Below are 26,277 nucleotides of genomic sequence, written 5' to 3' on the forward strand. Positions count from 1 at the left end.
CCTGAGAAGCAAAGGTTTCCGTGTCTGGCATGCCTTGGGATGCAGCCAGGAAGCTGTCTCAGTCCTCTGGGCTGGTCCCCTGCATCAGTCACAGCAGTCACCACATCCAGCAGTCACCCATGTCAACAGAAGAGGGACAAGGACAGGGCACTTGATGAAGCAGATTGAGTCGCCATGGAGAAACCCTGGGCACAAGCAATTCCTGCCTCTGCTTCTAGATGTTCAGTTATTTCTCCCGTGATACCTGCTGACCCTACACAATCAAGGCTCAAACTCAGCGTGGTGAAAGCACTCGGACCATTTTGGCTCTCATCAGAACTGTCTGCAGCCCAGATGAGTCCTACCACTCCCCTCTCCAAACAACTCTGCTCCCAGTGCACTTGAAGGCACAATCTGCTGGTGGATGAGAAGGGGACGAGGATGCCTGCCTTCATTTCCTGACTGCAGGCCCACCATCATCACACGGCGACCCCCATAAATAAAGGAGAAGGCAACAGAGAGCACTGATAATTGCCCACAGCTCGAAAGAAAAGAACACAAAATAATACTTGCTCACTATAGGAATTAATGGGGAGATAAGAAAGGCTTATTTCCCCTGATATTTGTAAAAAGAAGCGCTGGTGATAAACCAGGCCCATTAAAAAGGAGGAGAGAGAAATGAATGACCGGATGAGATAGGGAGTGCCTTTTATTAAAAAACAAACCCAAAAAATAACCTTTTTTTTTCTGCAAAGAAAGAATAAAGAAGAAATAAGACGGAGTGATTAGAAGAGAACCCAGGCAGGGCAAAAACTGTTAGTGATAAACAGCTACTGAGGAAATAATTGGAAAGTGTAAACGCATACAAATGTGGGTGATGACCCATGTATGGGGCGATAGCGGAATAAGCCAATAAATGTAATGAACTGTGGAAGGAGAAGCTTGGAGACTTTATGGGAGATTGAGGAAGATTTTTTCTAATCAGGATGGGTAGAAAGCAAACAAAGGCGGTTTGGCTTCTGAAAACGAGCGACCCATGGCCAGTGGCTGGTGTACTGTCGCGTGAGAAGAGGGAAGGGGTGAATGAGTGCACAAGGTGGGCTAAAGAACTAGCTCCACTGCTTCCCAGACTTGAAAGCAGAAGTGCCTCCAAGCCTGGAGGAAGGGCCAATGGCCAGACATGGTCCTACCAACTTCTCTTTCCATGAGCTTTCATTTCAGGTAGAGGGAATCCTCAGCTGCATCATCTTTTTTGCAGAATGAAGGTCAGGGACAAGGTTTGTAACTGGCACTAGTGGTCTTTACCCACTGGCTTGGGACTGGGACTGACTTTCCAAAGGTGGTCTGGTTTCTGAATTGAAATGTCGTGTGGGTTGGGGTCCCAGATTTGGGGCACTTTCTGCTCAGGAACACAACAGAGGATCCAAGGGCAAACTAAGCAAACCATGCAGTGCAAGGGCACAGGGAGCCCTAGGCATGGGCTGAGCCAGATGGAGTCATGGGGTCTGAGATACACTACCAAAGTGCAGAGTCAGCTTTAACCCAAGGACAGCACAGCTCTTTGTCCCTCAAAGTATCTAAAATGTTCCTCAGCACTGCTAGTGATGGAAAAGATGTCTTGGTGTGACCTTGACCCAAACCCCACAGTGTAGCTAATGCTCTGTCCTTGTGTTGACTCACCCACAGCTCCTCCAGACCAAGCACCCAAGCACACCTCTCTGTGAGCAGAGTCAGGGACTGATGTCCTTCACTGCATCTGGTGTTGAGGCCACACTTGCCCCATGGACAGGATAGCAGCTGCCTGCCCTCAAGGGATGCTAGAGGGCTTCCTCTTCTTCAAGGAAGAGTTGAAGGAGACTCTGCCAGCATCCAGAAAGCCTCTTCCTGTGTCTCAGCTGACTGGCCAGTGGTGATGCTGCCTGTGTGATAGATCTCTCTGTCCCTCCTGATGTCCCACCACAATCCTTGCTCCTACTGCAAGGAGTAAATGTTTTTGTCACGTCTAGGGCTGCAGTATTGGGAAGAACTGCACTTCATACGTGAGGGTGAAGAAAACAATCACATTTAATGTGATTTCTGAAAAACTGAAGAAGGTGAATTTGGACAGAGGGAAGTTGTTCTCCTTCTCTGTGACAAAACAGAGGAGACATCCAGCTTGCAGTGGGGAATTAGCTTTGACTACTGAGGGGTTTGAGTACCCTAGTGTTGCAATCATCTCTTCCCTCATAGTCCCTTCCACAACTGTATGGTGATTTTTATCCCTTGCATTGAAAGCATGCCATGAACTCAATGCTTGTCTGCCTCTGATAAACAGTCAGAGCCTCATTATTTGAATGCTGTTTCTATTGCTTTTCCTTTCCAAATAACTTGAGCAGTTGTATATTAAGTGAAAGCTTTGGAAACTGGGTAGCTGTCTTAATCTACATCCACAGCCTCTTTGGAATTTGGTATTAACTGGGTATTTAATTCAGTCATTTTAAACTTTGATTTGGAGATGCTTCTAGGTAGTCCTGCAAAATGAAGGATGGGCTGAGCGTGGCTTAGAAGATCCTTTCTTTCAGCACAGGGAAGACTCGTATGGGCTGCTGGTGCCTTTGGCTGTGAAGTGGGAATATGCTGTGCCATTAAATTGCACTAATACATCCTGCTTTTTCATCTAGGGCCCAGCCTCCCATGGAATGGACTTCAGTAGGACAATCTGTACTTCTACATACCCCCCCGCAAAACACTGTCCCTCTCTGCAAACAGCTCCCAGACCAGCTCCTTGGTCTTTCTAATGTCTCAATGGCTGCACTCGAAATAGATTACTGAGAACTACAAGAAAGAACATATATCTTTAAAAGGACATTTTCCATTCCACTTCCTGCAGGGATCAGGAAAACATTTGTCTGCTTGTCTGCTCTTCCAGGAGGCTCTGAAGATGTGGCTGCGTTTTGTCCTAGGAAGAAGATGCCAGTATCTCTTCCAAGAGAAAATAAAATAGATAGCCAAGATATTTCACCCTGCAATGCCTGAATCCACAAAGGAGCTCTTGCTGGTGGGGGAAAGAGAAGAAAAAGCGAGAAGAAATCACCAAAAAAAAGGACAATGTTTCAAACACAGACTTAGTCTCAGACAGAAAGTAGTTATATGAGACCAAAGAGATATGTTGTGTTCTTCTAGTGTAAACCACTGCTGTTCAGTAGATTCATCCATCAATACCAGAAGAGAAGTTGGCCTATGGCTTTTTGCTGGTTTGCCAGACTTTTATTAAATGCACAAGAACGCCAAGTCTGTAATGTCTAAAAGTGAATTTATTTAACAATGAACTCTTTGAAAAGGGAGTCCCAGATGTGTAATTAATAATGAATCAGTGATTTGAAATCTGATCCAAAGCCTACTGAAGCTGATAGACAGACTCTCCGACTTCAAGGAGTTCTGGATAAGGCTCTCATTAGGCAAAGGGGGAAAAAAAAAGAAAAAAAATGAAAACTGAAAAGCTGAGCCAGCTAGTTAGTTAAAAAAGTATTATAGCTTGGATTCTGCACCTAAGAGAGACATACAATAATCTGCACTGCACATAAATCCCCTTTCTGCTGACAGGGGACTCACACATTTCTGTGTCTGAAACAGAACTCGAAATCTAGGAGATAAAATAAAAAAAACCCACAACTGCCAGAGAGTCCTAAAAGGAAAACCTCCAGCGGTTCGAACCACAGCTCATTTCCTCTTGGCACGAACCGGGAGATTAGCTGTCATAGACGTGTCATTTGGAGGCAGCAGACACTGCTCCTCTCTGCCTGCTGAAGCCCCGGCCGCTCCCCCCCAACCCTGCCCCAGCCTGCGCACCCAGACCTGCTCTCTTGGCTGGCTTGACATCAGCTACACGTAAGGCACGGCGTGGAGATAATCAACCTGGAACTCCTGCCAAGCTCAGCGTAGCGTGGTACCTAAGGGAGGGCGGCGGCGGGAGCTGGGGGCGGGATGGGGACGTGCAGCTTGTCTCCCATCACTGTGACTTAATTCAATTTGTCAGGGATGCAGACGGTCTGGGTGAGCCTGATCCGGTCGCCCCCCATCCCGACAGCGGCCAAATTTTGCAGAGGCGCCCTGAGCTGGGGTTGTGGCAGCCTCTGCTTTACATTTGCCTTTCAGTGTGACCCTGATGGGGAGGGAGGCGGAGGAGCTGTTTGCTGATGAACAATTTCATTGTTCCCTATCTTTTTTCGGGAGACGTGAAGCACGTACATTAAACCATCCCCTCGGGTCAAATATTTTTTAAGTACAGCAGCACAACTCATTTTGAAATAATCAAATAATAATTAAAAAATAATCGGCTCCCATTTCTGCTCAAGAACCAATGCATCTACATCGAATTTGCTTTTTTTTAATAGGAAATTGTAACTCAATCTAAATGTAAATTCCTGGAGAATCTGCTATCTAATTTTCATTATTTCCACTTGCTTAATGCAATTAGAAACATCTGTCACCGATCAACTGTCCACACAGTGAAAATAAATAATAACTCATGCTCTCTGCCTCCATAGGGTTTTTCAGGGAAAGGACTGCTTTAAAACTGTTCTCTAAAGCCCAAGAGCTAGAGCTGTGGAAAATGCTTGTGACAAGCTCTGAATGTGCCTGACCGTTGGTGTCGCTGTGTCTCAGAGACATCTGATGAATAATTTGAGAAAACTCTGGATGGATTTAAAAATGACTACCCCAGTTTCTGGAAACATTTAGCTCTAGGGTGTCCATCTTCAGGGATATATTTTGCCCTGCTGGGAAGCAAATCCCATCCCTTGCTCCCAAAGCTTGGACTCAAAGCCGTTGCTGGAGCACACAGATGTTTGTACTGATGGGGCTTTGGTTGCCAGAGGGGCATCAGGAAGCCAGAGAATGGGACCTGGGTGCAGAGAGTAAAGGATGCTGAAGTCACTGGGGCTCAAGCGTTGTCCCACCTGCTGCCTGGGGTCCTGGTTTGGTTCTGCCCATGAGAGGAGCAGAGGGGAACAGCAGAGTGGGGACCTGCCAGAAATGGATGCCCAGGCCCCATGAGATGGACTCGGTCAGGGGCATGGACAGTGCCTCCTCCTCTTTAAAGCATGGTGAATGTAATATATCAGTATAAACTCTCTGGGCGCTCAAAGGACAAGAAAAATCAGAGAACTAGAGAAGATAAGGACTGAACCTGACGAAATGGACTTGTTCATCCCCTGCCCACTAGTGATAGGGATGGAGAAGAGGTACGGGCAGAGTCTAAGTAGCAAGGTATTCTCACTAGGCACCTACCACTGAAGTGACCTCAGAAGAGAGAACTAAATTAATGTACAAATCGGTCTTGCAAGTGACCAAGAGAAACCCAGTGCCAGAGCCAAAGCCCCCTACGTGTTTGCCTTTGAGCTGCTCAGCAGCCGGAGGCTCATCCCATGCACCTGCCTGGCTGCTGCGCAGGGCTGATGTGTAGATGCCAGCATGGTCTCCCTCTATAAACGTCAGAGAGACCAGGGAAGCGTGAGCAATGGCATTGCCCACATCACTGTGTGGATCAGAACAGCTCTATGCATGAAATACTTGTCCTGGCTTCGAAGCGAGAAGAGGAAATGAAGTGTAAACGGCTGGCTGGTTTATTTTGTTCTTAAAAAGGGCAAAGGCAAATCTCTCCAATTCATTTCTTTTCCAGGAGACAAGTGTAACTTAGAGACGTTGTAAGATCCACCCTGACAAGCTGAAGTCTCTCGTACTGTCTGGTTGCCAAACCAGGAGGGCAGGGATGAGCTGAAAGTTGCTGGCCTGTTCACGATCTCGTCAGGTCGCATCTAGTCACCGCTTCACCCCCTGCTCCAACCCTCCCTATATCTCCCCATCCTCCACCAAAACCACAGGGTTATACCCCCAGCAATGAGCCAGAGGTACCGCTGCGGCTTGGCTGCCTTTTGGTCCCAGTGGCCTGAAACGTGCCTGTGCCCATGTTGGGGCGAAGGATGCCTGTGTCGCTCACCCCAGCAGCTCCCAGAGGCAAATGTGGCAGGGGCCAGGCTGCACTGCTTGCACAGGAGGGACTGGTCTTGTTCAGCTAACAAGAACACTGGAGACAGGCAACACTGTGGAGGGCAGAGTCATCTCCAGAAATAGGGAAGAATCACTAAATCAAAATCTATACTATTAATCAATTTTCCCAAAGATAAACACTTTCCAGAGATGGTGTGTTTCCTGGCTCTACCTTCAAGTGCCTGGTTTGACTGGCTACCATGATAGCATCATAAAGCTGGGACAGAGACTGAAGCTTCCTTCCAAGGGAAATGTCGATTTGTGCCTCTTCCTCCCCAAATACAGGCCCTTTCCCAGCAAAGGTAATGACAGAGGCAGTATCAGTCAAACAGAACAGTGATGAGCCAGCTCTGAGTGCAGATAGATGGGGAAGTAAAGGGCATCCTATCTGTATTAACAGCCTCTCATCCAAAAAGATTGCTTCTTCGGGAGCGGTTGGGAGCAGAATGTGAGGGGAGAACGAGCTCATGTCTTGTTGCTCGTGATGAGGTCATGCAGTTTTTTAAGGCATGACCCAATTATAAGCTGAGAGCCATCTCTGCTGTCCTGAAAATTAGAAAAGATGATGGTTTTTCTGATGACATCCCATGTCGTGGCCGACACGGATGCCACAGGCAGCCTTTCTGTGCCTGCCTTGGTCCTTCTCCCAAGGGGAACGCTGCCGTCAGCAAGCTAGCACATCCCTGGGGGAAAAGAGGGGAATTCAGGAAATGAAACACCAAGGAGAGAGACAAATCCATTGCGACATCAGATCGCCCAAAGCTTCCTCATGAGTAGGCACTTCCCTGAAATAAAGACAGAAAGGACCGACAAGCCACACACTGGAACCACGGCACAGGCTGGGGAAAGGAGCTTTGCTCTGTGACTTGGGGATGGCACTTTGCATCATTTACAAAGAGCCAAGGCAGGAGAAAGGGATGTGGGTTACAGAGAGACAGGTGGGTTGAAGAAACCCAGGTCTCCCTTGGGAAGGACAGTGTGGTCTCCATGCATTTCTGTGCTGCCAGTCCCCAGCCTTCTGCCCCCTCTGCGTGGTCACGGATGTCTCCCTTCCCTTGTATACCAGTCACTTCAGCAAACCAGCCTCAGCAACCTTCACTGGTAGCACCATAGTGCCAGACCCAGCTTCTTTTTTGCTTTGCTCAGAGCCATTGCCAGGTGTGATGCTGAAACCCCTGTCTGAACGAGCACACAGGGGCTGCCTTCAAAAAAACAGCCCAAACACAGCGCTGGGGGCAAACTGGTCCAGCCTGACACAATGCAGCCTGGGCCAGCGGCCATGTGCAGTTACCTGCAGCAAGGGTAAAGGGGGAAGAGGATAGGGAAGGGGAAAGGAAAGGGGAAAGAGAGAGGGAAAGGGGAAAGAGAGGGGAAAGGGAAAGGGAAAGGGAAAGGGAAAGGGAAAGGGAAAGGGAAAGGGAAAGGGAAAGGGAAAGGGAAAGGGAAAGGGAAAGGGAAAGGGAAAGGGAAAGGGAAAGGGAAAGGGAAAGGGAAAGGGAAAGGGAAAGGGAAAGGGAAAGGAGGCCTTTTCCCATCTTAAGGCCCATTTTGGTCACCACGTGCAATGCCCCCGTGCCCAGGAGCCTCACTCATGGCCGAGGGTCTCACTGTGCTGTGAGGAAGGGAGAGCCTTTTGGATCAAAATGGACATCTTTTGTCTAAGCTGCATTCACTTCTGGCTGAAAAGGGAAAGGCAATAGAAAACAATCCTCTGTGGAGTGAGCGATGCAGCTTAGGCAGTCGAGTCTGGCATCTCTCATTCACCATCAGCCGGTGTTCGCACTGCGCAGCCCGATGGCAGCGATAGGGGAAACGCTCCGTCCTGAAACGCTCACTCGGGGTGGAAATGCACATTTTTTTTACCTTGGCTCAACAGAAAATCTGCTATGCTGCCTTGCTCATCATTTCTCCTGAGCTACTCTCTTCTAGACCGTTCAGTATCTCCTGAAATCACCCAGTACATATGTTATTATTTTTCAAAACTGCTTGCTTGGACCACGCTGTAAAAAAATCATTGTCTGTTTCCATTTCCATTGCTGTCCAGCAGGCAGCTTTCATCCTGAGCCACATTCAGCGCTTTCTTACCTGAATTTACTAATTGGGTTTCCTTGTCCAGCCAGGACGATGCAAAAGGGGGAGCTGGAGCCAAAGTGGGGCTGGTCTGACCACACATAACCACCCACTGCGTGAACACCCACCCACGCCCTGATCGCAGAGACTCCTTTCACAGTCAGGGAGGGAAGGGGGCACGATGCATTTCAGACCATCCATTTTAGGATGAGCTCAGCTATGCCCTACAAGTGCCCTGCTCCCTCCATGCATGCCTAGCTCAGGCCCAGGCTGCACGTGCCTTACATTAAATGAGATTAATCCCACCGCTGCCTGCCACGGACCTGCATCAAGCAGGTGCTCAGGCACATCAGGGCTGGATGCAAGGGATGGGATGTGGCACCAACGCAAGGGCTGGTCTGTCATGAAGGAGAAGCAGTGGAGAGCAGAAGGAGGTCTGTGCATTTCAGCCTCATCATCCTGATGCCAAACCAAATTTATTTCCACTTTTGTGCTTGGTGGTGCCCCACGGCTGAGCCTCGTGAGGAGGGGGAAGTGAGGCTGAGAGGCATTGAGCTGTCCATGGCTGGAGCAGCACCTCATGGGATACAATGATGTGTTTCACAGCCACTGTTGGACACTCTCAGGTTGGCCCAGTCACAAACAAAAGCTCCACTGAAGCCATGGAGCAGCTGAGCTGGGCAGAAACAATAGCAAATTGTTGAATTTCTTCCAAGTAATTGTGATGGAGACTTTTTCTCTGTAACGGAGCCGTTAGATGCTGGTTGTGCCATTCCTGCACTGGTGTATGAGGTGGGAGGTCTCCAGGACAATTCAAACTGCTGATGCTTTACAGCACTTGAGGAGTTAACTCACTGGAAAAGAAAGCACATTCTCCCTTCACCAGACATTTTACTCCCCCCCACCAGTAAGTTTGAAAAGCTCCATGTGTGCTCAAAATCAAGGGTATTTGACAAATCTTTCAGAAAAACTGAAAAAAACACCCCCAAGAACACTGAATATCTTCACCCACGTTTGGCCAGCTGTAAAGAATATCCCGCTCTCAGCATATGCAGTATGAATAAACATAATGTCTTCAGCTTATCTCTCTCCTGGCAGCTCACGGATAGCTCCCCAGCCTGTATTAGTTTAAATGCAATTTATTCTGGGAGACTGATAATGGGGGTATTGATTATGCAAGCCCTTGGAAATCACACCCTCATTTCACTCCATAGAGGAGCATCATTGCCATTCCCTGCTTGTTTCCTTATGAGGCTGTAAGTGCGTTGCTGGGGGAGTCTGTTCCCCAAGGGTCCCTGCATGGCACCTGACAGACGTGCAGGGTTTGGTTACAGGGGTCTCAGGGCATGAAACGATGAAACCTGCTCTCAACCCTGTTCAGAAGCCAGCAGGCAGCTCAGAAAGAGCATTACCATTCCAGGGAAGCATCACCCCCTCCAGTTAACCTCCTCAGGACACAGAGGTACCCCTGCCACAGGCAAGGACAGCCCTGATCCGCCTCATTCTCTGGGGTCACTTTGTTCCCAGAGGCCATTACCCCCTGCCTGCACTTGTCCCATCTTTCCACTAACGCTCCTCCCATGCCTATGCTGACCTGTGGGTGGCTGAGGAACAAATCTGGAGGGACTGAGCCATCCCTGCTGGCTTTCATTTATTTTCAGCTTTGATTTCTCTAGAGCTGCTTGACCAGACTGACCTTCACTGCATGCAGATCCCCTTGGAAGCTCTCCCTGCTCCCTCTCCATTTGGGCTCACTGCTGATCCCTGCCCAGGAGCTGTGCACCCTGCTTGGCCTCTTCAAACCCTGCTGCTGGGGAATCTCACTGACTGACCTGCCAGCTTGTTCTCAAGTTGGAGGTTGGACTCGATGATCTCTTGAGGTCCCTTCCAACCCCTACAGTTCTGTGGTTCCCCATAGTCTGCCTTGCTGCCATCTGACCTTTAGAGCATGTTCCCCTCTGGCAGGTCCATCCCAGTGCTGTCCCATGGGTTGTGCCCATTCTCACTAAGCATTGTGGTCACCCACGGTGAGCTCAGGAGAGCCTGGAGCACCCATCATGCCTGGGAGCTTCTGGGCTTGAACCAGCCTTTCAGGCCCAGCAGCATGGCATTGGCTTTGCTGGAGCCATGCCGGGGGGCACAGAAGAGGCTCTTCCACCCCTGTTTTCTGAGCTCTGCTCAAGATTTCCCTCTGAGATGCCCACCCAACCTCCTGTCCCAAATCCCTTCTGTTTTGCCTTTTCCAGGATCCCTCTTGGCTCTTCAGCTGAATTGTTCACTGCTCACCTCCGCACATCCAACTTCTTTCTCTTCTGCCTCTGTGCTCTGCCATTTCCCAGCAAACACTCTCCCCTCCAGGCTTGATGTCTGGAAGCCCACTGAAGCCTAAGACAAGAAGCCCACTGAAGCCTAAGCTGAGAAATAAACCCCAGAGCTCAGCCCTCCAGACTGACACCAGATGCTCTGTAGGCCACACACGGCCGTGGTGGATGCTTTCTGAAGGAATCAGTGAGGCTCTGTGGGGCAGCTCAAGGCAGTCACACCTTGCAGGCAGAAAGGCTGGGATTGGGAGCAGACCTGGCTCTCCTAGTCCACTTTCCATTCAGCTGGTGTTATGGAATACCCAGGAACTGTGCAACAACCCTGTCTGCAGGAGGTGCACCGACTGGGACAGCCAGCAATGCTCCCAGCACCACATTCCCCTTGGAGCAATACTGGACATGTTTTCCTAATGTTATTTCTCAGGAAGCAGCCAACTTTTCAGCAGAAAAGCTCTTACCTTACAGGTCACTTAGTGAGACCACAGACCTGAACCTCTGGTCCAGGCTCCCACCTCCCTTCATGCAGAGCTGTCTCTCCTCCACCCCTCCCCATCCCATGGTGACTGAGTCCAGCTATACATCTGCACCCTTTGCAGTCGTGCTTGCTGTATTTAAGATGTTTGAAAGTCTCAAACAGGGACCCAAGAGGCAGAGGAAGGCCGGGAGGAGTCTTTCCTTGTAGGAGAAAGAAATATCTGCACCATTCATCTGCCTGAGGCCACAGGCTGCGGAGGGGGAATTGCACGGTTTGTCCTGGTCATGTAAATCTCTCTTCAGACACTTCTACAGCTCCCAGGTTGACAAAAAGCTGTGCATCTCAATAATTTTTAATGCCACAGATGTTAAAAAAAAAAGTACTTTATGATTTTTCCAAGCACTTACTGAGCTGGACTAATGTCTTACTCTTGCTGTAGTAAATCAGGATTTGTTTTTGAAATCAGACTTATACCAGGGTCCTAGTGTTGCAGTGAGAGGGAAAAGAAAGCCTCCTTTCCAGAAGGCAGACCCCTTCATCTCCAACCCATTTTAAATTAATATCCAAATCAAATTTTTGCCCATTTTTTTCTTAGTGCAAGAGACCAGATCTTGCCAGGTTCCTAGCAGAAAACTCCACTCAGGTTCATCCCAGTCTCCGTTTACTTGTCTGCCCTGCAGAAAAGATGCTTGCTTTCTTTTTTTCTTTTGGAGAAGAGCAACAACCCACCAGCCCTCAAGCTACAAAGCCAACAGTTGTTAAGCCCTCGTGTTAAGATGAAGGGACATGTTCCCGCTGCTTTGTCGCAGGTATGGAGATGCTGGGAAGTGGGAATGTGGGGATCCTGCCTTGGACACTTACCGAGGTTATTGCTGCCAGCCCATCCCAGCTCTCCAGGCACAATAGGACATGCCCTATAAGTAACCCCAGCAATATATTCACCGTGCTGCTCCTGAAGGGTGTAAGGGGGGCTGGCAGGGCAGTACTCACCCGTTTGCCTGCTCCTGCCTCCTCGCTCCCAGCCCAGCGCTGGCTGCTGCTGCCTTCCACAGTGATGGTTAAAAGCACTTCTGGAGCAGAGCCTGCAAGCGCTGCAGGGATCCGAGCTGTCTCTCCCACACGGCAGGGACGGCTACTGGCACCCAAATGTCTCCATTTACGGTCAGGGCTGCACGCCTGCATTTTTGTATCAGCCTGGGAGCTGGAGCTGTTAAAGGGATCCCCAGTTGTGGTTGTGGAGCAGGGCTGGACCCCATTTTCCTGCAATTTTTGTGGCTTCCCAGAGGGGATTCAGCCCTTTGTGGGGCATATTTATCCTGCTCTGAGGATGGGATACATTGCTCTGATCCTCATGCAAAATTTCTATCCAAAACTAGACAGCTCCTCCCCAAGGGCAGGCAGTATCTCATGAAGAGGAACCTTTGCTTACTGTGCCAGATCAGGAAATGACCCTGCTTACTGGCACACAAAAGTGGGGCAGCAAGAAAACATGGGTAAACCCCCACTGACTACATTTTCCTGACCGTGAGCAATACTGAAAGCACTGCAGAAACTCTTAACGGCATCTTGGGAGGAAAGCAGAACATTTTATTTCTCCCTCTACCCCTTATTAGTGGAGTTATTGATCTCAAAAGATGATTTACCACCCCCAGAACATCATGTCTCAGCCTGGCCCCAGCAAGGCTGAGCCTGGGAGGTGTGAGGCACATGGGTATGCTCTGAACTGAGCATCTCCACCAGGATAACCATGCTGGTGACAGCCAGACAAGCGGCAGTGAGTCACCAGCCCACAAGGCATCTCGCCAGCCTGGTGCTGGCTCACGTCTACCAGCATCTTCCAGTCTGGGGTGGTTCCTGGGGATGAGATGCTGAGGCACAGCCTGGGCTTTCATAGGACTTTTGACCTGGTCAAAGCAGTTGGTGCACAAGGCCAAAAGGTTGGAAAGGGATGTGCTGTGGATCCCACTGAGTTTGGCTGAGGGTATTCATGTGGTTTTGGATGTACTTGCATCATCACTGGGTATAGAAATGCTGTGAGCTTCCCTAGCTCACCCTGAGCTGTTTGGGCAGCAAGAGTTACTTAAGAAGTGATAACATGGACATCCAGGAGTGTTAACCACCCAAATACCTACGGACAAGCGTGGTGCTGATCCCCACATCACTCCCTGGCTCTTCCAAGTCAGGCTCAGTGCTCCTCAGAGAGAAGGTTAGCAGCAAAAAGCCCAGTTATTTTCTATGATCAAATTTCAGAGCACTCCAGACCCCACAGACAGCTCTGCTACGAGCCTCGGATGAGCTCTCTTTCTGCAATAACTCTTCCAGAGAGAAAGAATTAGGAGGCTTAACACTTTCAGATGACAGTTGCCGGAGCCGCTGTCAGATAACGGGCACCAACAGCAGGCACAGGAGCCAGGAACGAGCCAGGCTGCCTGATTCAGCCAGCTCCCCCCTCTCCAAAAAAGCCATGTTTATAAAAACCCACATGAAAGGGAACAAATTGCCAGTTATGCAAAAGTCTTTAAATAAAGCAACATGAACCTTTCATGTGCAACAGACAAATGATACCCGGTCACAGAGAAGTAATCTAGCAGATAGGGAGGCGGAGAGCGGGGAATGTGAGCAAACCCAGTTTCCAGAAGCAAGAAAAGGGACTTGTTTCCTGGAAAGGATTAGCTGGATAAAGCCAAACACTTATAAGAAAAAAAAAAAAAAACCCAAACAAAAAACCCACCCCAAAAAACCTGCATTAGAAACTAAACATGGATCAAATAGAAATGGGAAAAAAACCCACCCTGGATTGTAAGAAGATCCAAGGAGTCACACTCTGCTCCAGCTCAGAAAGAAAGCGCTGTCAAAAAAATATCCTATGTAAACTTGCCACACACACCAGATCATCAACAGGCATTTATCAAATGAAACGTGCACCAAATGCAACTCTTCTTTCTAATCCCAAGTCAAACAGGCTTTGAGTTTCAGACCCTCAGGAAGAGATTTCCATATGATCCTCCTCTGCCTCCATTTATGATTAGCCCTTTTTAAATTTCAGCATTTATCTGACAAAACACATTGGGGAGGACTCTCTTTTTATCTGCAAAGCCTGCTTTTCCTTAGCTGCTGCTGTCCCACTCTGCAGCCACTGAACTTGGGAGGAAAAGACTAAACTCAGCATCACTTTCCTGATGGTGGTAATCCCAAGACCTTGTGTTGTGTGCCAACACCGAAGCAAGCCAGCATTCACAGAAAGGGGTTAGAAATGCTGCCTCTGAGCCAAAAATCTTACTTCTGAGGCTCAGAAACGTGAATAAAACATATGCACGTGGGGGGTCCCCACTGGGAATAGCTGTATGGCCAGTCTGAGGGGTCTTTCTGAGTTTGGGAGAGAATTTGTGGTGTTGAAACACTTCAGCCAAGGCTGACTCCTGCAAGGAACTGCAGAGGCAGTTTTACACTTGCTGCCCTCCTCCAGCCTGAGGTATGGTCCTCATTAACCATCAATTGATATGTTTCAAATGACACATTTGCAAACCCCTGAGCCTGATCACGGCTCATTCACAGACAGAAAAAGGGAGAACATTTGCTTAATATGCTGCTTTTTGCAAACACCCTGATCGCTCCCAGCTGCATCTCTTTCTGCCCAGCAGCACTCAAGGCAACAGGAAAGGAAATAACTTCAGCTCCCCAGAGTCTCACCGGCCTAAGCAGTTTCAAGATGCTCCAGGAACCATCCTGCATCCGTTCAAGGGAGCTATACCCATCAGACCCAGCTTCTGCTCCTGCTTTTTTCCACACCAAAACACATGAGTTCAGCAGGATCCCTGATCCCTTCTCTAAGCAGAGCCCCTGACATCACACACACAAGCACTGTGAGGCTGTGTAAAGCCTCATCCAGGTGAGGATGGTTCTTTGATCTCACCCACAGTAGAGAAATCAGTTCTACTGATTCCCAGCAGCATCTCCTAAACTTGCCCTATGAAATCAGCTATGGAAAAACTTCCAGGGAAGGTGGAAGGAGAAAATTTCACTTAAGAATGTAGGAGCTCGGCTCTTGAGCAGTTCAAGCCAACCCAGGTCTAGATGTTAAGGCCCGACACATGGCTATGGAGGAACACCTTTCATGGCAGAAATCAGTAAATCAGCCTCATTTCAGCCTGTGGCAAAATACCCATGGAAAAATATAGCTTTGATGTGACATCCAGGAGCTCAGGGTTGGATGAACATTTTATTTACAGCTCCTTACTCAGTTCAGCTGCCAGATCAGGTAATAATAAAAATAACGGGCACTCAGAACTTAGAAAGCAGCTTTTATCTGAAATCTCACCACAAGCAATCTGGGTCAGTTGGTGAGATTTCCCCCAGCAAGGTGCACATGGGTCACAGAGGGAGCCTGGTGAATTGAGGACCTGCTGGTGCAAAGCGCTACTCATTCGGGTAGCATCACCCCCTCCTGCCCTGAGAAAAGCAGCCCTAGGACCACCCCAAACTGGTGGCTTTGGCCATGCTTTGCAGGCAGGGAAACCGAAGTGTTGTGCTCACAACTGCAAAGAGTGTCAATATTGGGGATGCATTTGAATCCAAACATCCTCTGTCTGCTCCATCCTAAAGTGAGTTATTTACTATTGCTCTGAGTAGAGGTTGCCTCAATTAGCCAGAAGAACATTTGAGATTCCTCAGTGTGCAACCCTGCACACAGAGGGGCACAGTGGTACTCAGAGGTCCAGGTCACCCTGCACGCAACACAGCTTGCTGCTTTATCTGGGCATCACATTCTCATCACCTCCCCTCCTGGCTTTCCCCATTCACACGGTACTTAAAACCAGCAGAACAGTTTATTGTACAAATAAAACTCAGCTATGGGTCACTTGCAAGCTAGTTAGTGTGATTTACACAGCAATTAGCTTCCTGTATCGATTACAAGAAATTCCCACTGAAGGCGTGATCAAGCACCTAAAACAATAATATTACGGGATGCTGTTTCTGCTCACTCAGAAGTGGACATGGAGCTTCCCAAAGCAGCATCCTTGATTGTCATCTTCACTCTGGGTTTTTTGTGTTACTGATGAAAACCCTGGATAAGCAGCTTGGCCAGGGCAGCGCAGTGTATTTTAAACGGTGATTATGAAATACTGCGAGCAGCGCTTTAGAAGAGCTGTTCTCCAATAGCCCATTCATTTTTAATTGAACTAAGAAGAATTTTAAGAGGCATTTATATCAAATAGGAAGCCGAGTGCATTGTGGTGAAGGTGGCTGAACCAGCTCAGCATCCCCTGGTGTGGCCAGGTGCAGGGATGTGGCTGGGTGCAGGGATGTGGCCGGGTGCAGGGATGTGGATGGGTGCTCGCAGTGTAGAGACCATTGCTATGGTGTTTGGCTGTAATTAGCCATCCTGATTTATTTGATCTCCTTCCAGCCCTGACCTGCCTTGTTCATGGTTATCCAGGCACTCTCTGACTACACCGATCGCCACGGGAAGCTGAGGGATTTCACCTCCTCAGTGACCACGTAACTGGAAAAAAACCCATTACCATTAATATTTTGTTAACGGCATTTTTAAGCAGCTTTCCAGAAAGCCAGGCTGAACGTGCTCCCAGTGATTCAAATCCCTGTCAGCAATCCTTGTTCAGGTAGGATCCTGCCCCCCTCCCAGCTTATCAGCTGCAGCCGGGGGATTTGGGCGCGATGGGAAGTTTCATTTCCTGCTTCTTGGGCTGCCTGTGGCTGGCCGGCAGCTTTGGAAGAGGAAAGACATTCTTCTAATTCTTGCCATTAACCCGTTGGTGATTTCTGAGACATGAGCCAGAGCTGCCAGCAAAGCACGAGACACTGCAGCTTCCATCAGCCCGTCACCACGCAGCCAGCGCCAGGCACTCATTTTTTCCTAATTTCCCATATTTATTTTAAAAATTGAAAAATAAGGAAGGTGGATCAGAGACTTATTTTAATGCATTTTGTGTTCGACGTGTTTCACGGCCTCTGGGATGTCTCAAGCGATGCCTGCCCATGGCACTGCCACCGCAGCCTTTGCTGCTGCCGGCTGTGCTCCCGGCATGGGTGGGTGTGTGGGGCCCCACATCAGACCCCGGCGGTTTGGGGTGGTGAGTAAAGAAGACATAAACAAATGCTCGAGGTATTTTAAACGGATGCAATACATTTCTCAAAGCTAAGGAACGCCTCGAAAATAGCTGAGTGATATAGTAACGGTGTCAGAAATGACCAGAGCTGATTTTCTATCTCCCTGGCAGAGAAAGGGACAGTTTTTGGCACAGAATAAAGCAAAACATGTCATGAATTAATCCTTCCCACGGATATGTCTTCGCAGATCCTCCCCACCCAGCCCTTGCACAGCTCCCCTGAGCTCTGCAGGCAACTGCAGCACGAAGCTGCTGAGAAAACAAGCTGAAGACCCTTTTCTCCCCCCACCTCAGCGAACCCTCCCCAAAGCCGTAACGAACCCTCACACGGCGAAACGCCTGGTTCCTACCTGAACGAGGAGCTCCAGCTTCCTGTCGTCAAGGAGGTGCACTTGGCATCTGCGGCCCTCCGTCATCTGTAAGAGAGAAGAGGCACATGTGTCAGGGCTTCCAGCTCGGCACGTGGCTGCCGGCTCCCCCGGCGCTTTCATTCACTGCTCTGCTTTTGGGTTTTGTTGTTGTTTTGGTTTTGTTTGGGTTTTTTTTTTTTTTTTTTTTTAATTAATCCCCCTTCTTTTGGCATTGAGGAAAGAAAAGGCTGGAAGGAGAGAAAGAAAAGCCACGCCAGAAGCCGTCACAGAGCAGCCTGTGGCATCTGCCTGAATGCAGCTGCTGCGGGGAGGTGGTTCCCGTGTGAAGAGTGGGGCCGGTGGGACAGTTTACAGCACAGGGGCCCTGACTTTTCACACCTCAGCCTCTGGCTTCACAGCTAGCTTGCCTGGTGGAGGAGACATGCAGACTAGTCTCCCCTAAACCCCTTGACAGCAGTGATTCACCCATCCAGAGAGAGTGGCGAGGTGCTGGAACAGACTGCCCAGAGGGGTGGTGGATGCCCCGTCCCTGGAGGTGTTCAAGACCAGGTTGGATGGGGCCCTGGGCAGCCTTGTGTAGATCCAGGCCTGGAGGTTGGTGGCCCTGCCTGTGGCAGGGGGGTTGGAACTATATGATCCTTGGGGTCCCCTTCCAACCCAAACCTCATTGACTCATTCTGTGATCCTGGAGCGGTGCAGAGCAAGCAAGGCTCCTCCCTGGGCCATGCTGACGATGCTCCCTGGGGTTGTACCAGCTGCCCTTTTGGGCCTGAATCCCAAAATGGGCTTGTCCTACTTGGATGTCCTATTTAAGATGTACCACAGGAGCTGTTGGTGATATTGTTACACAGGTCCAAAGGTGTTTCCACACCAGTATAGTATATCACAACTGTAACAAACAGCATCAATGAAACTTTTAGTTATAGAAGACTTACATAAGACTTACCAGGTCCTGTACTTTGGGGTGCTAAGAAATAAATAAGCCAAAGCCTGAGGAAAGTCCTCTGAAGCTGATCAAGCCCTTTCCTGGCCCTCCTTTTGCACAGAGCACCTCAAGCAAGGAGCATCGTTGCTTTGCAGAGTTGCGGCTCCCGACTCAGCCCCGCAAAGCCCTTCAGCGCACCCAGGCACAATCCCACTATCTGATAATGGGATATGGGCTGCCTAAGCCTCTTTGGCTCTTGGAAATCCCTTCCTCAGCACGACTTAGGCAGCACGCAGGCAAGCCCCCCTGGTACGGGCTTGCCCCACAACACACGCGCCTGGACCCACGGCAGCATGGACCCAGCTCAGCCCCACAGCACGACTCAGTCCCCCAGGGACCCACCATCCTCCAGCCAAGGCACCTTCTGGAATGCTGCCATGGATCCTCAGCTCAGTGTAATGGTATTTCTTGCCATGGCAAGTCCTAAAGCATCACCAGAAGGGAGCAGAGGGCCCACAGGAGCCTGGCAGTGTGGATACAGGGTGCTGGGGATGTGGCTGCACAGCACCCTGGGCATTTCTGCCCTCACCCATTATCGCTCCCCACTGGCACCAGCTGAGTTGAGCCCCTGATGGATGTAAAGCTGCCTTGCAGAGAGCTGGGAGATGTGGGCTTGGGGGTTAACTGAGGACAGCTCAGTTTTACGCTTTAGCTCTGTGGGTTAAAAATCACTCTCTCCTGTGGTGTGATGGGGCTGGATACGCTGGCACCCAGGAGGCAGCGGTGGATGCCCCACCATCAGCTTTGTCTGTTCGAGAGCCCAGGCAATGCGTGGCCATTGCCATGGGGTTTGCAACCTTAGCCACCTCCACCAGCATTGCCCTCAGCCTGCCATTTGCTAGCTCTCAGCGCAGGAGCCTGCCACTCTCCTGGGTGCTCCTGTCCAGCTCTGATCTGCATCCATCCCCCACTTTCCTGCAGCCAGGACAGACTGACCTGCCCTGGCCTCTTCCCCGTAGCAAAGATTCAGATGTGCTGACAACTCTACTGAGCCTCAAGCTGGCCACGCAGGATACAGAGTTTATTACGAGACAGCTTCAGTCAAAACAAGCTTTCCCCTTCAACTCACCCCAGATTTACAATGCTGGAATGCACAGTCCCATGCAATCCAAGCAGGCTTTACCCCCGCTGTTACTCGCACCAGCACGCCTCTGGGGTATCACACACGCTACACAACATCGCTTTCCTTCTCCTTTTCTGTGAGCACAACTGGAACCTTGGCACCACAGCCGGAGGAAGCCTTGTAAAACACAGCTTCTCATAAATGTCAGCCAGTTACCGCCGTGGCAATAAATTGTCTTCTTACGAGAGTCTCCTCCGCTAAGTAATGATATGCAAAATATGGCTCTTCATATGGTACGTTACTCAGTGAGGGAGATTTTTCTCTATGGCCTCTGTACTGAGCAGCTTTTGGCTCAGTTGCCCTGCTCAGGGTAAGAGAGGTGTAAGTCATCTTCATGTGGGTGCAGGGAGATGCAAGCTTTCTCTGCTGGGCTTTCCCAGCTCTGCTCTGGCATGTCTCATGTCCTCTTACTGTCACGGATCTGCTGCATCCTCAACATGGTGCCTGTGCACTCATATTCCATTTTTAATGTGAGTTTGCCCAAGTGGCCAAGAAGGCCAACAGCATCCTGGCTTGTATCAGAAACAGCGTGGCCAGTAGGTCCAGGGCAGTGATTGTGCCTGTACTCGGCATTGGTGAGGCTGCATCTCAAGTGCTGTGTCCAGTTCTGTGCTCCTCACTACAAGAAGGACATCAAGGTCCTGGAGCTTGTCCAGGGAAGCACAACCAGGCTTGTGAAGGGGCTGGAGAGCAAACCTTATGAGAAGCAGCTGAGGGAGCTGGGGATGTTTAGTCTGGAGAAGAGGAGGCTGAGGGGAGACCTTATCATGGCCTACAATTACCTGAAAGGAGGGTGTAGAGAGGTGGGTGATGATCTCTTCAGCCAGGTGATGGGAGATAGGACAAGGGGAAATGGCACTAAGCTGCACCAGGGCAGGTTCAGATTAGATGTTAGGAAAAAGTTCTTCACTGAAAGAGTTGTTGGGATGTCGAACAGGCTGCCCAGGGAGGGGGTTGCGTCACCATCCCTGGATGCATTTAAAAGATGGGTAGATGAGGTACTTAGAGATATGGTTTAGCATGGGACAGGAACGGTTGGACTCAATGATCTTAAAGGTCTTTTCCAACCTTGTGATTCTGTGATTTACCCAAGGCAAGAGATAAAGCTTGAATTTATCGTGGCTGGAACACACAGCGGCAGGGATAGAACCACAGTGCCGCTCTTGCGGGTTACACTCCATCAGTTACACCAAAATTGAAATAATAAATAAAGAAAGAACAAAAGAACATGGAAGAGGGAAGGTTTGCTGAGATCTTTGCCTTTCCTGTTTCAGCAAAGCGCTTGCTTTCTGTGGGGAGCTTCTTTACCTCTCCATGCTTCTCCAACCCAGTCTTGTGCCCCCTTAGTGCTCTCGCTGCTTAAAGAAACCCCAAATGCAAACAGCTGGCAGCACCAAGTATCCGAAAGAAGCAAAGTGCTGAAGTGCAGCTCATGGTGGTTGACTAATTGCAAAGCGTTTCATGAGCATCACTTGCAGGAAAGGGTGAGGGAAGAGGAGTGGAGGGAAGGAAAGCACGCTGCCTTCACATCAGCTCGTCTCCAGCAGTTCTATCAGCAAAGTGGCTGTCAAAGACCATGCTGGTTTTAGTTTGATGACACAGTGCATGAGCACACGGCAATGCATCAACTCTATTTCTTTAGTGCCGCCCTGTTGCTTTGCCTCTCGGTGCCTTGAAGGTTCACACTACAGGCTGATGGCCTGCTGTCTGGTTCCTCCCAGGCTTCTCTGCACAAGAGAGAGCAAAGAGCTGCTGCAGGAGCTGGAGAGGATGCATCAGCCACTGCACAGGCTCGGGGGGAGAAAGAGACCCAGCCCTGTCCCCTGCTCCCAGCCCGAGGTACCAACACAGATGGTGAAGGAGCTTCTGCTTTTGTCTTGGCTGTTACCTTGAAGCTCAGAAGGACCACAGCATATGTGGCTGGAGATCAGCCATGGTGTTTCCTTCTGTGGACAGGATGTCCAGCCATGGGCCTTTTCTCTTCCATTTGAAACAAATGATGCTTTCCAAAAGAAAACAAGGCAGAAGAGAGACTTCCTACTTGATATAAGATAAAATATGATGGCCCTGTGCCCTCCCTCCTTCTTGTTTTATTATTCCACCAGGTGTCTGGAGCCCACACTGTGCTTTTTTTTTCATCATCAGATCAATACAAACTCTGCTAGTTTGCCAGAGCAAGAAACAGGAACATTTCAAAGCACAGTGAGAAGGAACTGATTTAGCACAGTCTGTCTGCGTGGAAGATGCTGCTTCTGACACTTTGCAAATTGGCCGATCTGCGGTATCTGCTGCACCACGATGGCTGGGGCTGTGGCCAACTCTGGGGGGACAAGTCAAGGAATGCCTACTGCTTCCCTGTCTAACCAGAGAAGGGACATCAACACCAAAGCCCTGCAGATGGGAATGCTGGAGCAGGAGGTCACTGAGCAGCACCAGAGTTTAGATGGAGCATGGCTACAAGGAGTGAATCAAGGTTCTCCATTCCTGAGACTCCTACCCAGCAAAGTATGGGGGAAATGGAGAGCTGGGAGGCACAAAGGCATAGCTTTCCCTTCACCATGGAAATGCACAATCCATGGTGAGACAAGCAGCAATGGTGGTGCAGAGCTGTTTGCAGAAGGATGCCTGATGTGGCAGGGAAGTATGGGAATTCTCTCCTGATCAAGTCCAGAGTTTCACTGGGAGCTCAGCGAATGGTATTTCCTGTACCAACACAGATCCCAGTTTCCTTGTGGAGAGCAAGAGCCCTCCACCTAACTCCAGAAACTAATAAGTCAAGTGTCTTGTTCAGCCTAACGGTTAAGATGCCCTTGAGGCTCAAGGCAGAGAGGACTTCCAGTCATTTAAAGTTAGGTGAGACAATTCCTAGGTGAGTTCCACGGTTCTGCCTGCTGTTTGCTCAGCCACTTGCACATGGTTTGTCATGTACCTGGAGCCAGGATTCAGTACTTTGGCCAGAAGAGCCTTCCAACAGCCAAGGATGCTGTATCCCCATCAACACCCTAAATTTCCAATGCTTCTCAAGATGTGTGAAGAGGTAGGACTGTGTTACACGCTCCCGAGTGCTACCAGTTCATCCATACAGCCAGGAGCTGCACATGCTGGATGTGAAGACAGGTCACGTGTATTTCATGGGCCAGACTTAGCACGAACTCAGATGGAAATTATGCATCCAAATACAGAACAGATTTTAATCTTTCTTCCCCCAAACCAGCTCAGTACACCACATGTGTCTGAAAACCTGCCACTTTTAGTACCTGCACGTGGCGTGACCCCAGAGCGCATGAAGACCTGAACTTAAGTACTTTTAAACAGCCCTGTCATGCCTGCACAAGCATGTAAAGACCAGGGATGCTACGTCTCCGATACGTAAACGCAGAGGGTGTTTTTAAGGCATGTGAAGATCTGAAGTAGTGTGTTTGTGTGGATCAGGTACTGGGTTAGTGTGCAGGAGAGCTTGTCACACACACAAGGCATGTGGGCTTTCCCAGTCCCTGAGGATGGGAAAACTGATGCTGACCTCCTGCGCAGGACGCTTTGAGATCCACCAGTGGCCAACAAGACCTGGCATAGAGATGCTCGTTGACTTTAGTCAAGAGATGCTACAGAAGGGAAATCTCTCTTGTGGTTACTCCTGGGATCTTCTGGGACGTAGCTGTTTTTCTCAAGGAAAAGGCATTTTAGTTACCTTTATCACAAGACTTTCTACCTCCTTTGGAGGCTCCTACCCAAATATTTACACAATGGATTTCCTAGGGAAGGCAGGCTGGCGGTTGTTTTGCTCTGCGGCATGAACCGCTCCGGCGACTGCCCTCGTCTCTATTCATCTCTGCTGTAACTCCAAACATTGTCTCAGAGAATCCTATAAACTGTCTGCCACACAGCCTGAAAAACCCACGTCGTGCTCAGCTAATCCCTGTACGCCCGTCACTTCGTCACTAAATTATCAGCAACTGCCCACAGAACTCCTCCATCCAACACAAACAGTGGAGGCGATGGGAGGAAACAGCTCCAAAGGGAACCTTTCCCTTTCAAAAACGGGGGAAAAAAGCCTCCTGGTGAAAGCACCGTCACACTAAATAACTCAAAGGCACCAAATGCAAATGCTATTTACAATGGCAGTTCTATAAATATCCGCGGCACGTTTCGTTCGACGGTGACTGCAGAAATAAAGAGGAGCAGGGCTGATTCTTCCATGACTCAAATCAGAAATTCCAATCGGAGGCAGAACATCTCCTAAACGCTCACTGCCTGTACAGGAGGCAATTACTGCTCTGCATACACAAAACTCTGTGTCGCTTTGCCCGCCGTTTGGACAGAGCCGCTGAAAGGAGATAGCGAGAGATGACAGCCCGCTGATTACAGTAAACTGTTAGATTAAACATCCTGCTCCCACTTGACCACTTCTTACTGCCTCCTCATCCCAGCAGCCCCTAAGCTTGTAGGGAGAGGGAGGGAGAGAAGGAAACAGCAGTGCGTTTTCCGTGTCTGCACAGTTCATTTTGTGCGTGTGGCAGCACTTTGCTGAATCAGGCCTGGTCTTGCGAACGGCTGCCCCTCGCACTGACCAGCACTGTCTCCTCACTTGCCTGCATCCGTATGTCATCTCCAGTTCCACACTTACACTTCAAGATCCTGGAGGAATGGCCTATCAGCCTTTCTTATGCCACGTGTTCGCAGAGCATCCTCCCCAGGCACTGGTCTGCATCAGCACCTGATAAGTAATGCTGATGGTGACCAAGGATGGCTGTGAAGAGCTGAGCCACGTGGCTGATTCTTGCATGGGCACCTGGGGAGAGGGGACATAGCCACAGCTGGCTCTGGGTGGTGGGAAGGGGAGCAGCGCTGGCTGGATGGCTGGGGAGCAGGCAAGGCTCTGCCCAGACCCACCTGCCCTCAGGGTTTGCTTGTTTGTGCAGTTGTGACTGGGTGAAAGCAAGCCCTGAAGAAGGAGAACAAGATGACCACTGCTCCAGTCTGGTTCATCTATCCCAGACACGGGGTTGCATGCTGCCCTGCACGTCACTGCAGCGCTGCTCATGTCATCTTGCTGTCCAGGTCCAAACCCCTCGTGCACACCCACTTTCTCTGCACCAGAATGGATCATACCCAAGCAAGCTGGCTTCCACCTGAGCCATGGTGCCTCAAAGCCCTGAGGATGGGGAACCGGTCACGAGTTTCTGAATACAGTCCTCAATTCCCACCCTTGATTTCCATGCATCTTTCCTGGTGCAGTAGTGTAAAGTCTGGTTTGTAGTGAACTTTCCAAGAGAGAGAAAACTGTTTTGAACTGGGCACACGGCTCCCAGCAGAGGAAGCACAGGTCCATGTAGCCTGCCTGGCCTGTATAAGGCTCAGCGGCGCGGTGCATACCATGGGCTGAGATCTCTGAAATAATCCAGTACAGAAGCACCAATGTTTCTCACTAGGCTGCATAGGAACCCTTTAGACAACACTTCTGCCACTCGAATTTATTGATGGGTATCCCATCTTTTAGCAGAACTTCTGTAGGGAAACCAAGATATTCAAGGAAACAGGAGCATCCTTTTCAGAAAGGGAACTTGATAACAAATGGCCAAAACCATGGGCCCAGGAAAGACCCTGCAGATGTGGACAGTGGCCATGTGAAGTGGCTGATGGCAGATTCATAACCAGACACCGGCTCCCAATAGAGCGTGAGTTTCCTTGTGATGGAAGTGCTCTGGGGCTCTATGGAATACATGCACAGTCTGCAGATGGATCGAATGGCCAGAAAAAATATACACTGACAATGATGCAGCATCTCCCACAGGTTTGGTAGGACTGGAGGAGCATATGACATGCCAGGTCTTCAGTTTTTCCTGTGAGCTTCTTTATCCCACCCCTGGAAAAATCAATGTCCTTACCCACGGACTAGGGAATGGAGATGAAAATGCTGAAACCATGGTTACAGATACAGCTCTTAAACCCCTCTTCTGTCCTACAGGAAGGGAATGGTGCTGTGTCCTGGGGGAGCTTGACATTACCCATCGCATGGAGGATCTGCACAGGGGATGTGCAGGGGTGTTTCATCAAGCATTGTGTTCATTTCTGCAAACACTCATTTGCCAGAAGGAGGGAAGAAGAAAACCAACCCAGGATCAGTAATTAGAAAGCAAGAGTCCTCCTCGAGACAGGAGGTGGGACGGTGTCGGCTGCAGTGCCGCCCCGGTCAAAGCCCGCCACAAAAGGCTCAGCCCAGCCATTGTGTGGATGGACGGGGAGCGACGGGAGAAAAATTAAGGTGAGCTAAAGGCTGGGTGACCTGGCGACTTCCCTGTTTTGTCTTGAGAGCTGACAAAAGAGTTCCTGGCCTGCCCAGGGGCTCCTTGCTTCCTCCACGCTTTCCAGCCTCGCGCGGGCTCCCGCATCGCCGGGGGACATCTGCACAGGTTATTTCTCACGCTTCCTCTAAACAAGCACTCAGCAAAAACGCTCTGATTCAGCAAAGCACGTAGCTGTGTCCATAAATCCCTTTTATTTCAGTGTGACATAAGCAAGTGTTTAAGTGGCTTACTGTATCAGGGCTGAAATGAAAAACCGTCTCCTACGGTCCTTAAGTCCATTTACAACATCAAGCGGTAACTCTCAGGCGAACTTTAAAGCCGGGAACGCTGCGTCTTAACCTCAAAACACTTGGTGCTTGAGCCATGCAGTTAGAATTAAATTTAATTCTGGTGCTGCATTTTAAACCAAGCAGGGTATTACCCAGCAGACGCCTGAATCACCGCTCTGAGAGCGGCCGGCCTCGGAGGTCTGATTTCTGTTATATCCTGAGAT

General features: G+C 49.7%; 1 protein-coding gene across 1 annotated transcript in view; it reads right to left on the minus strand.

Annotated features, from left to right (window-relative positions):
- Nucleotides 1-26,277, minus strand: part of FRMD4A (FERM domain containing 4A) — a gene marked incomplete at its 5' end in the record, with an annotated part of 377,986 nt that overhangs the window by 112,239 nt on the left and 239,470 nt on the right. Inside the window, one exon of the mRNA XM_084266245.1 lies at nt 17,351-17,416. Within this exon, the coding sequence (XP_084122371.1) occupies nt 17,351-17,416 (66 nt within the window). The remainder of the gene's footprint in view (nt 1-17,350; nt 17,417-26,277) is intronic.

This window comes from Gallinula chloropus (assembly GCF_964237585.1).
Source record: "Gallinula chloropus genome assembly, chromosome: 1".
Lineage (NCBI taxonomy): Eukaryota > Metazoa > Chordata > Aves > Gruiformes > Rallidae > Gallinula > Gallinula chloropus.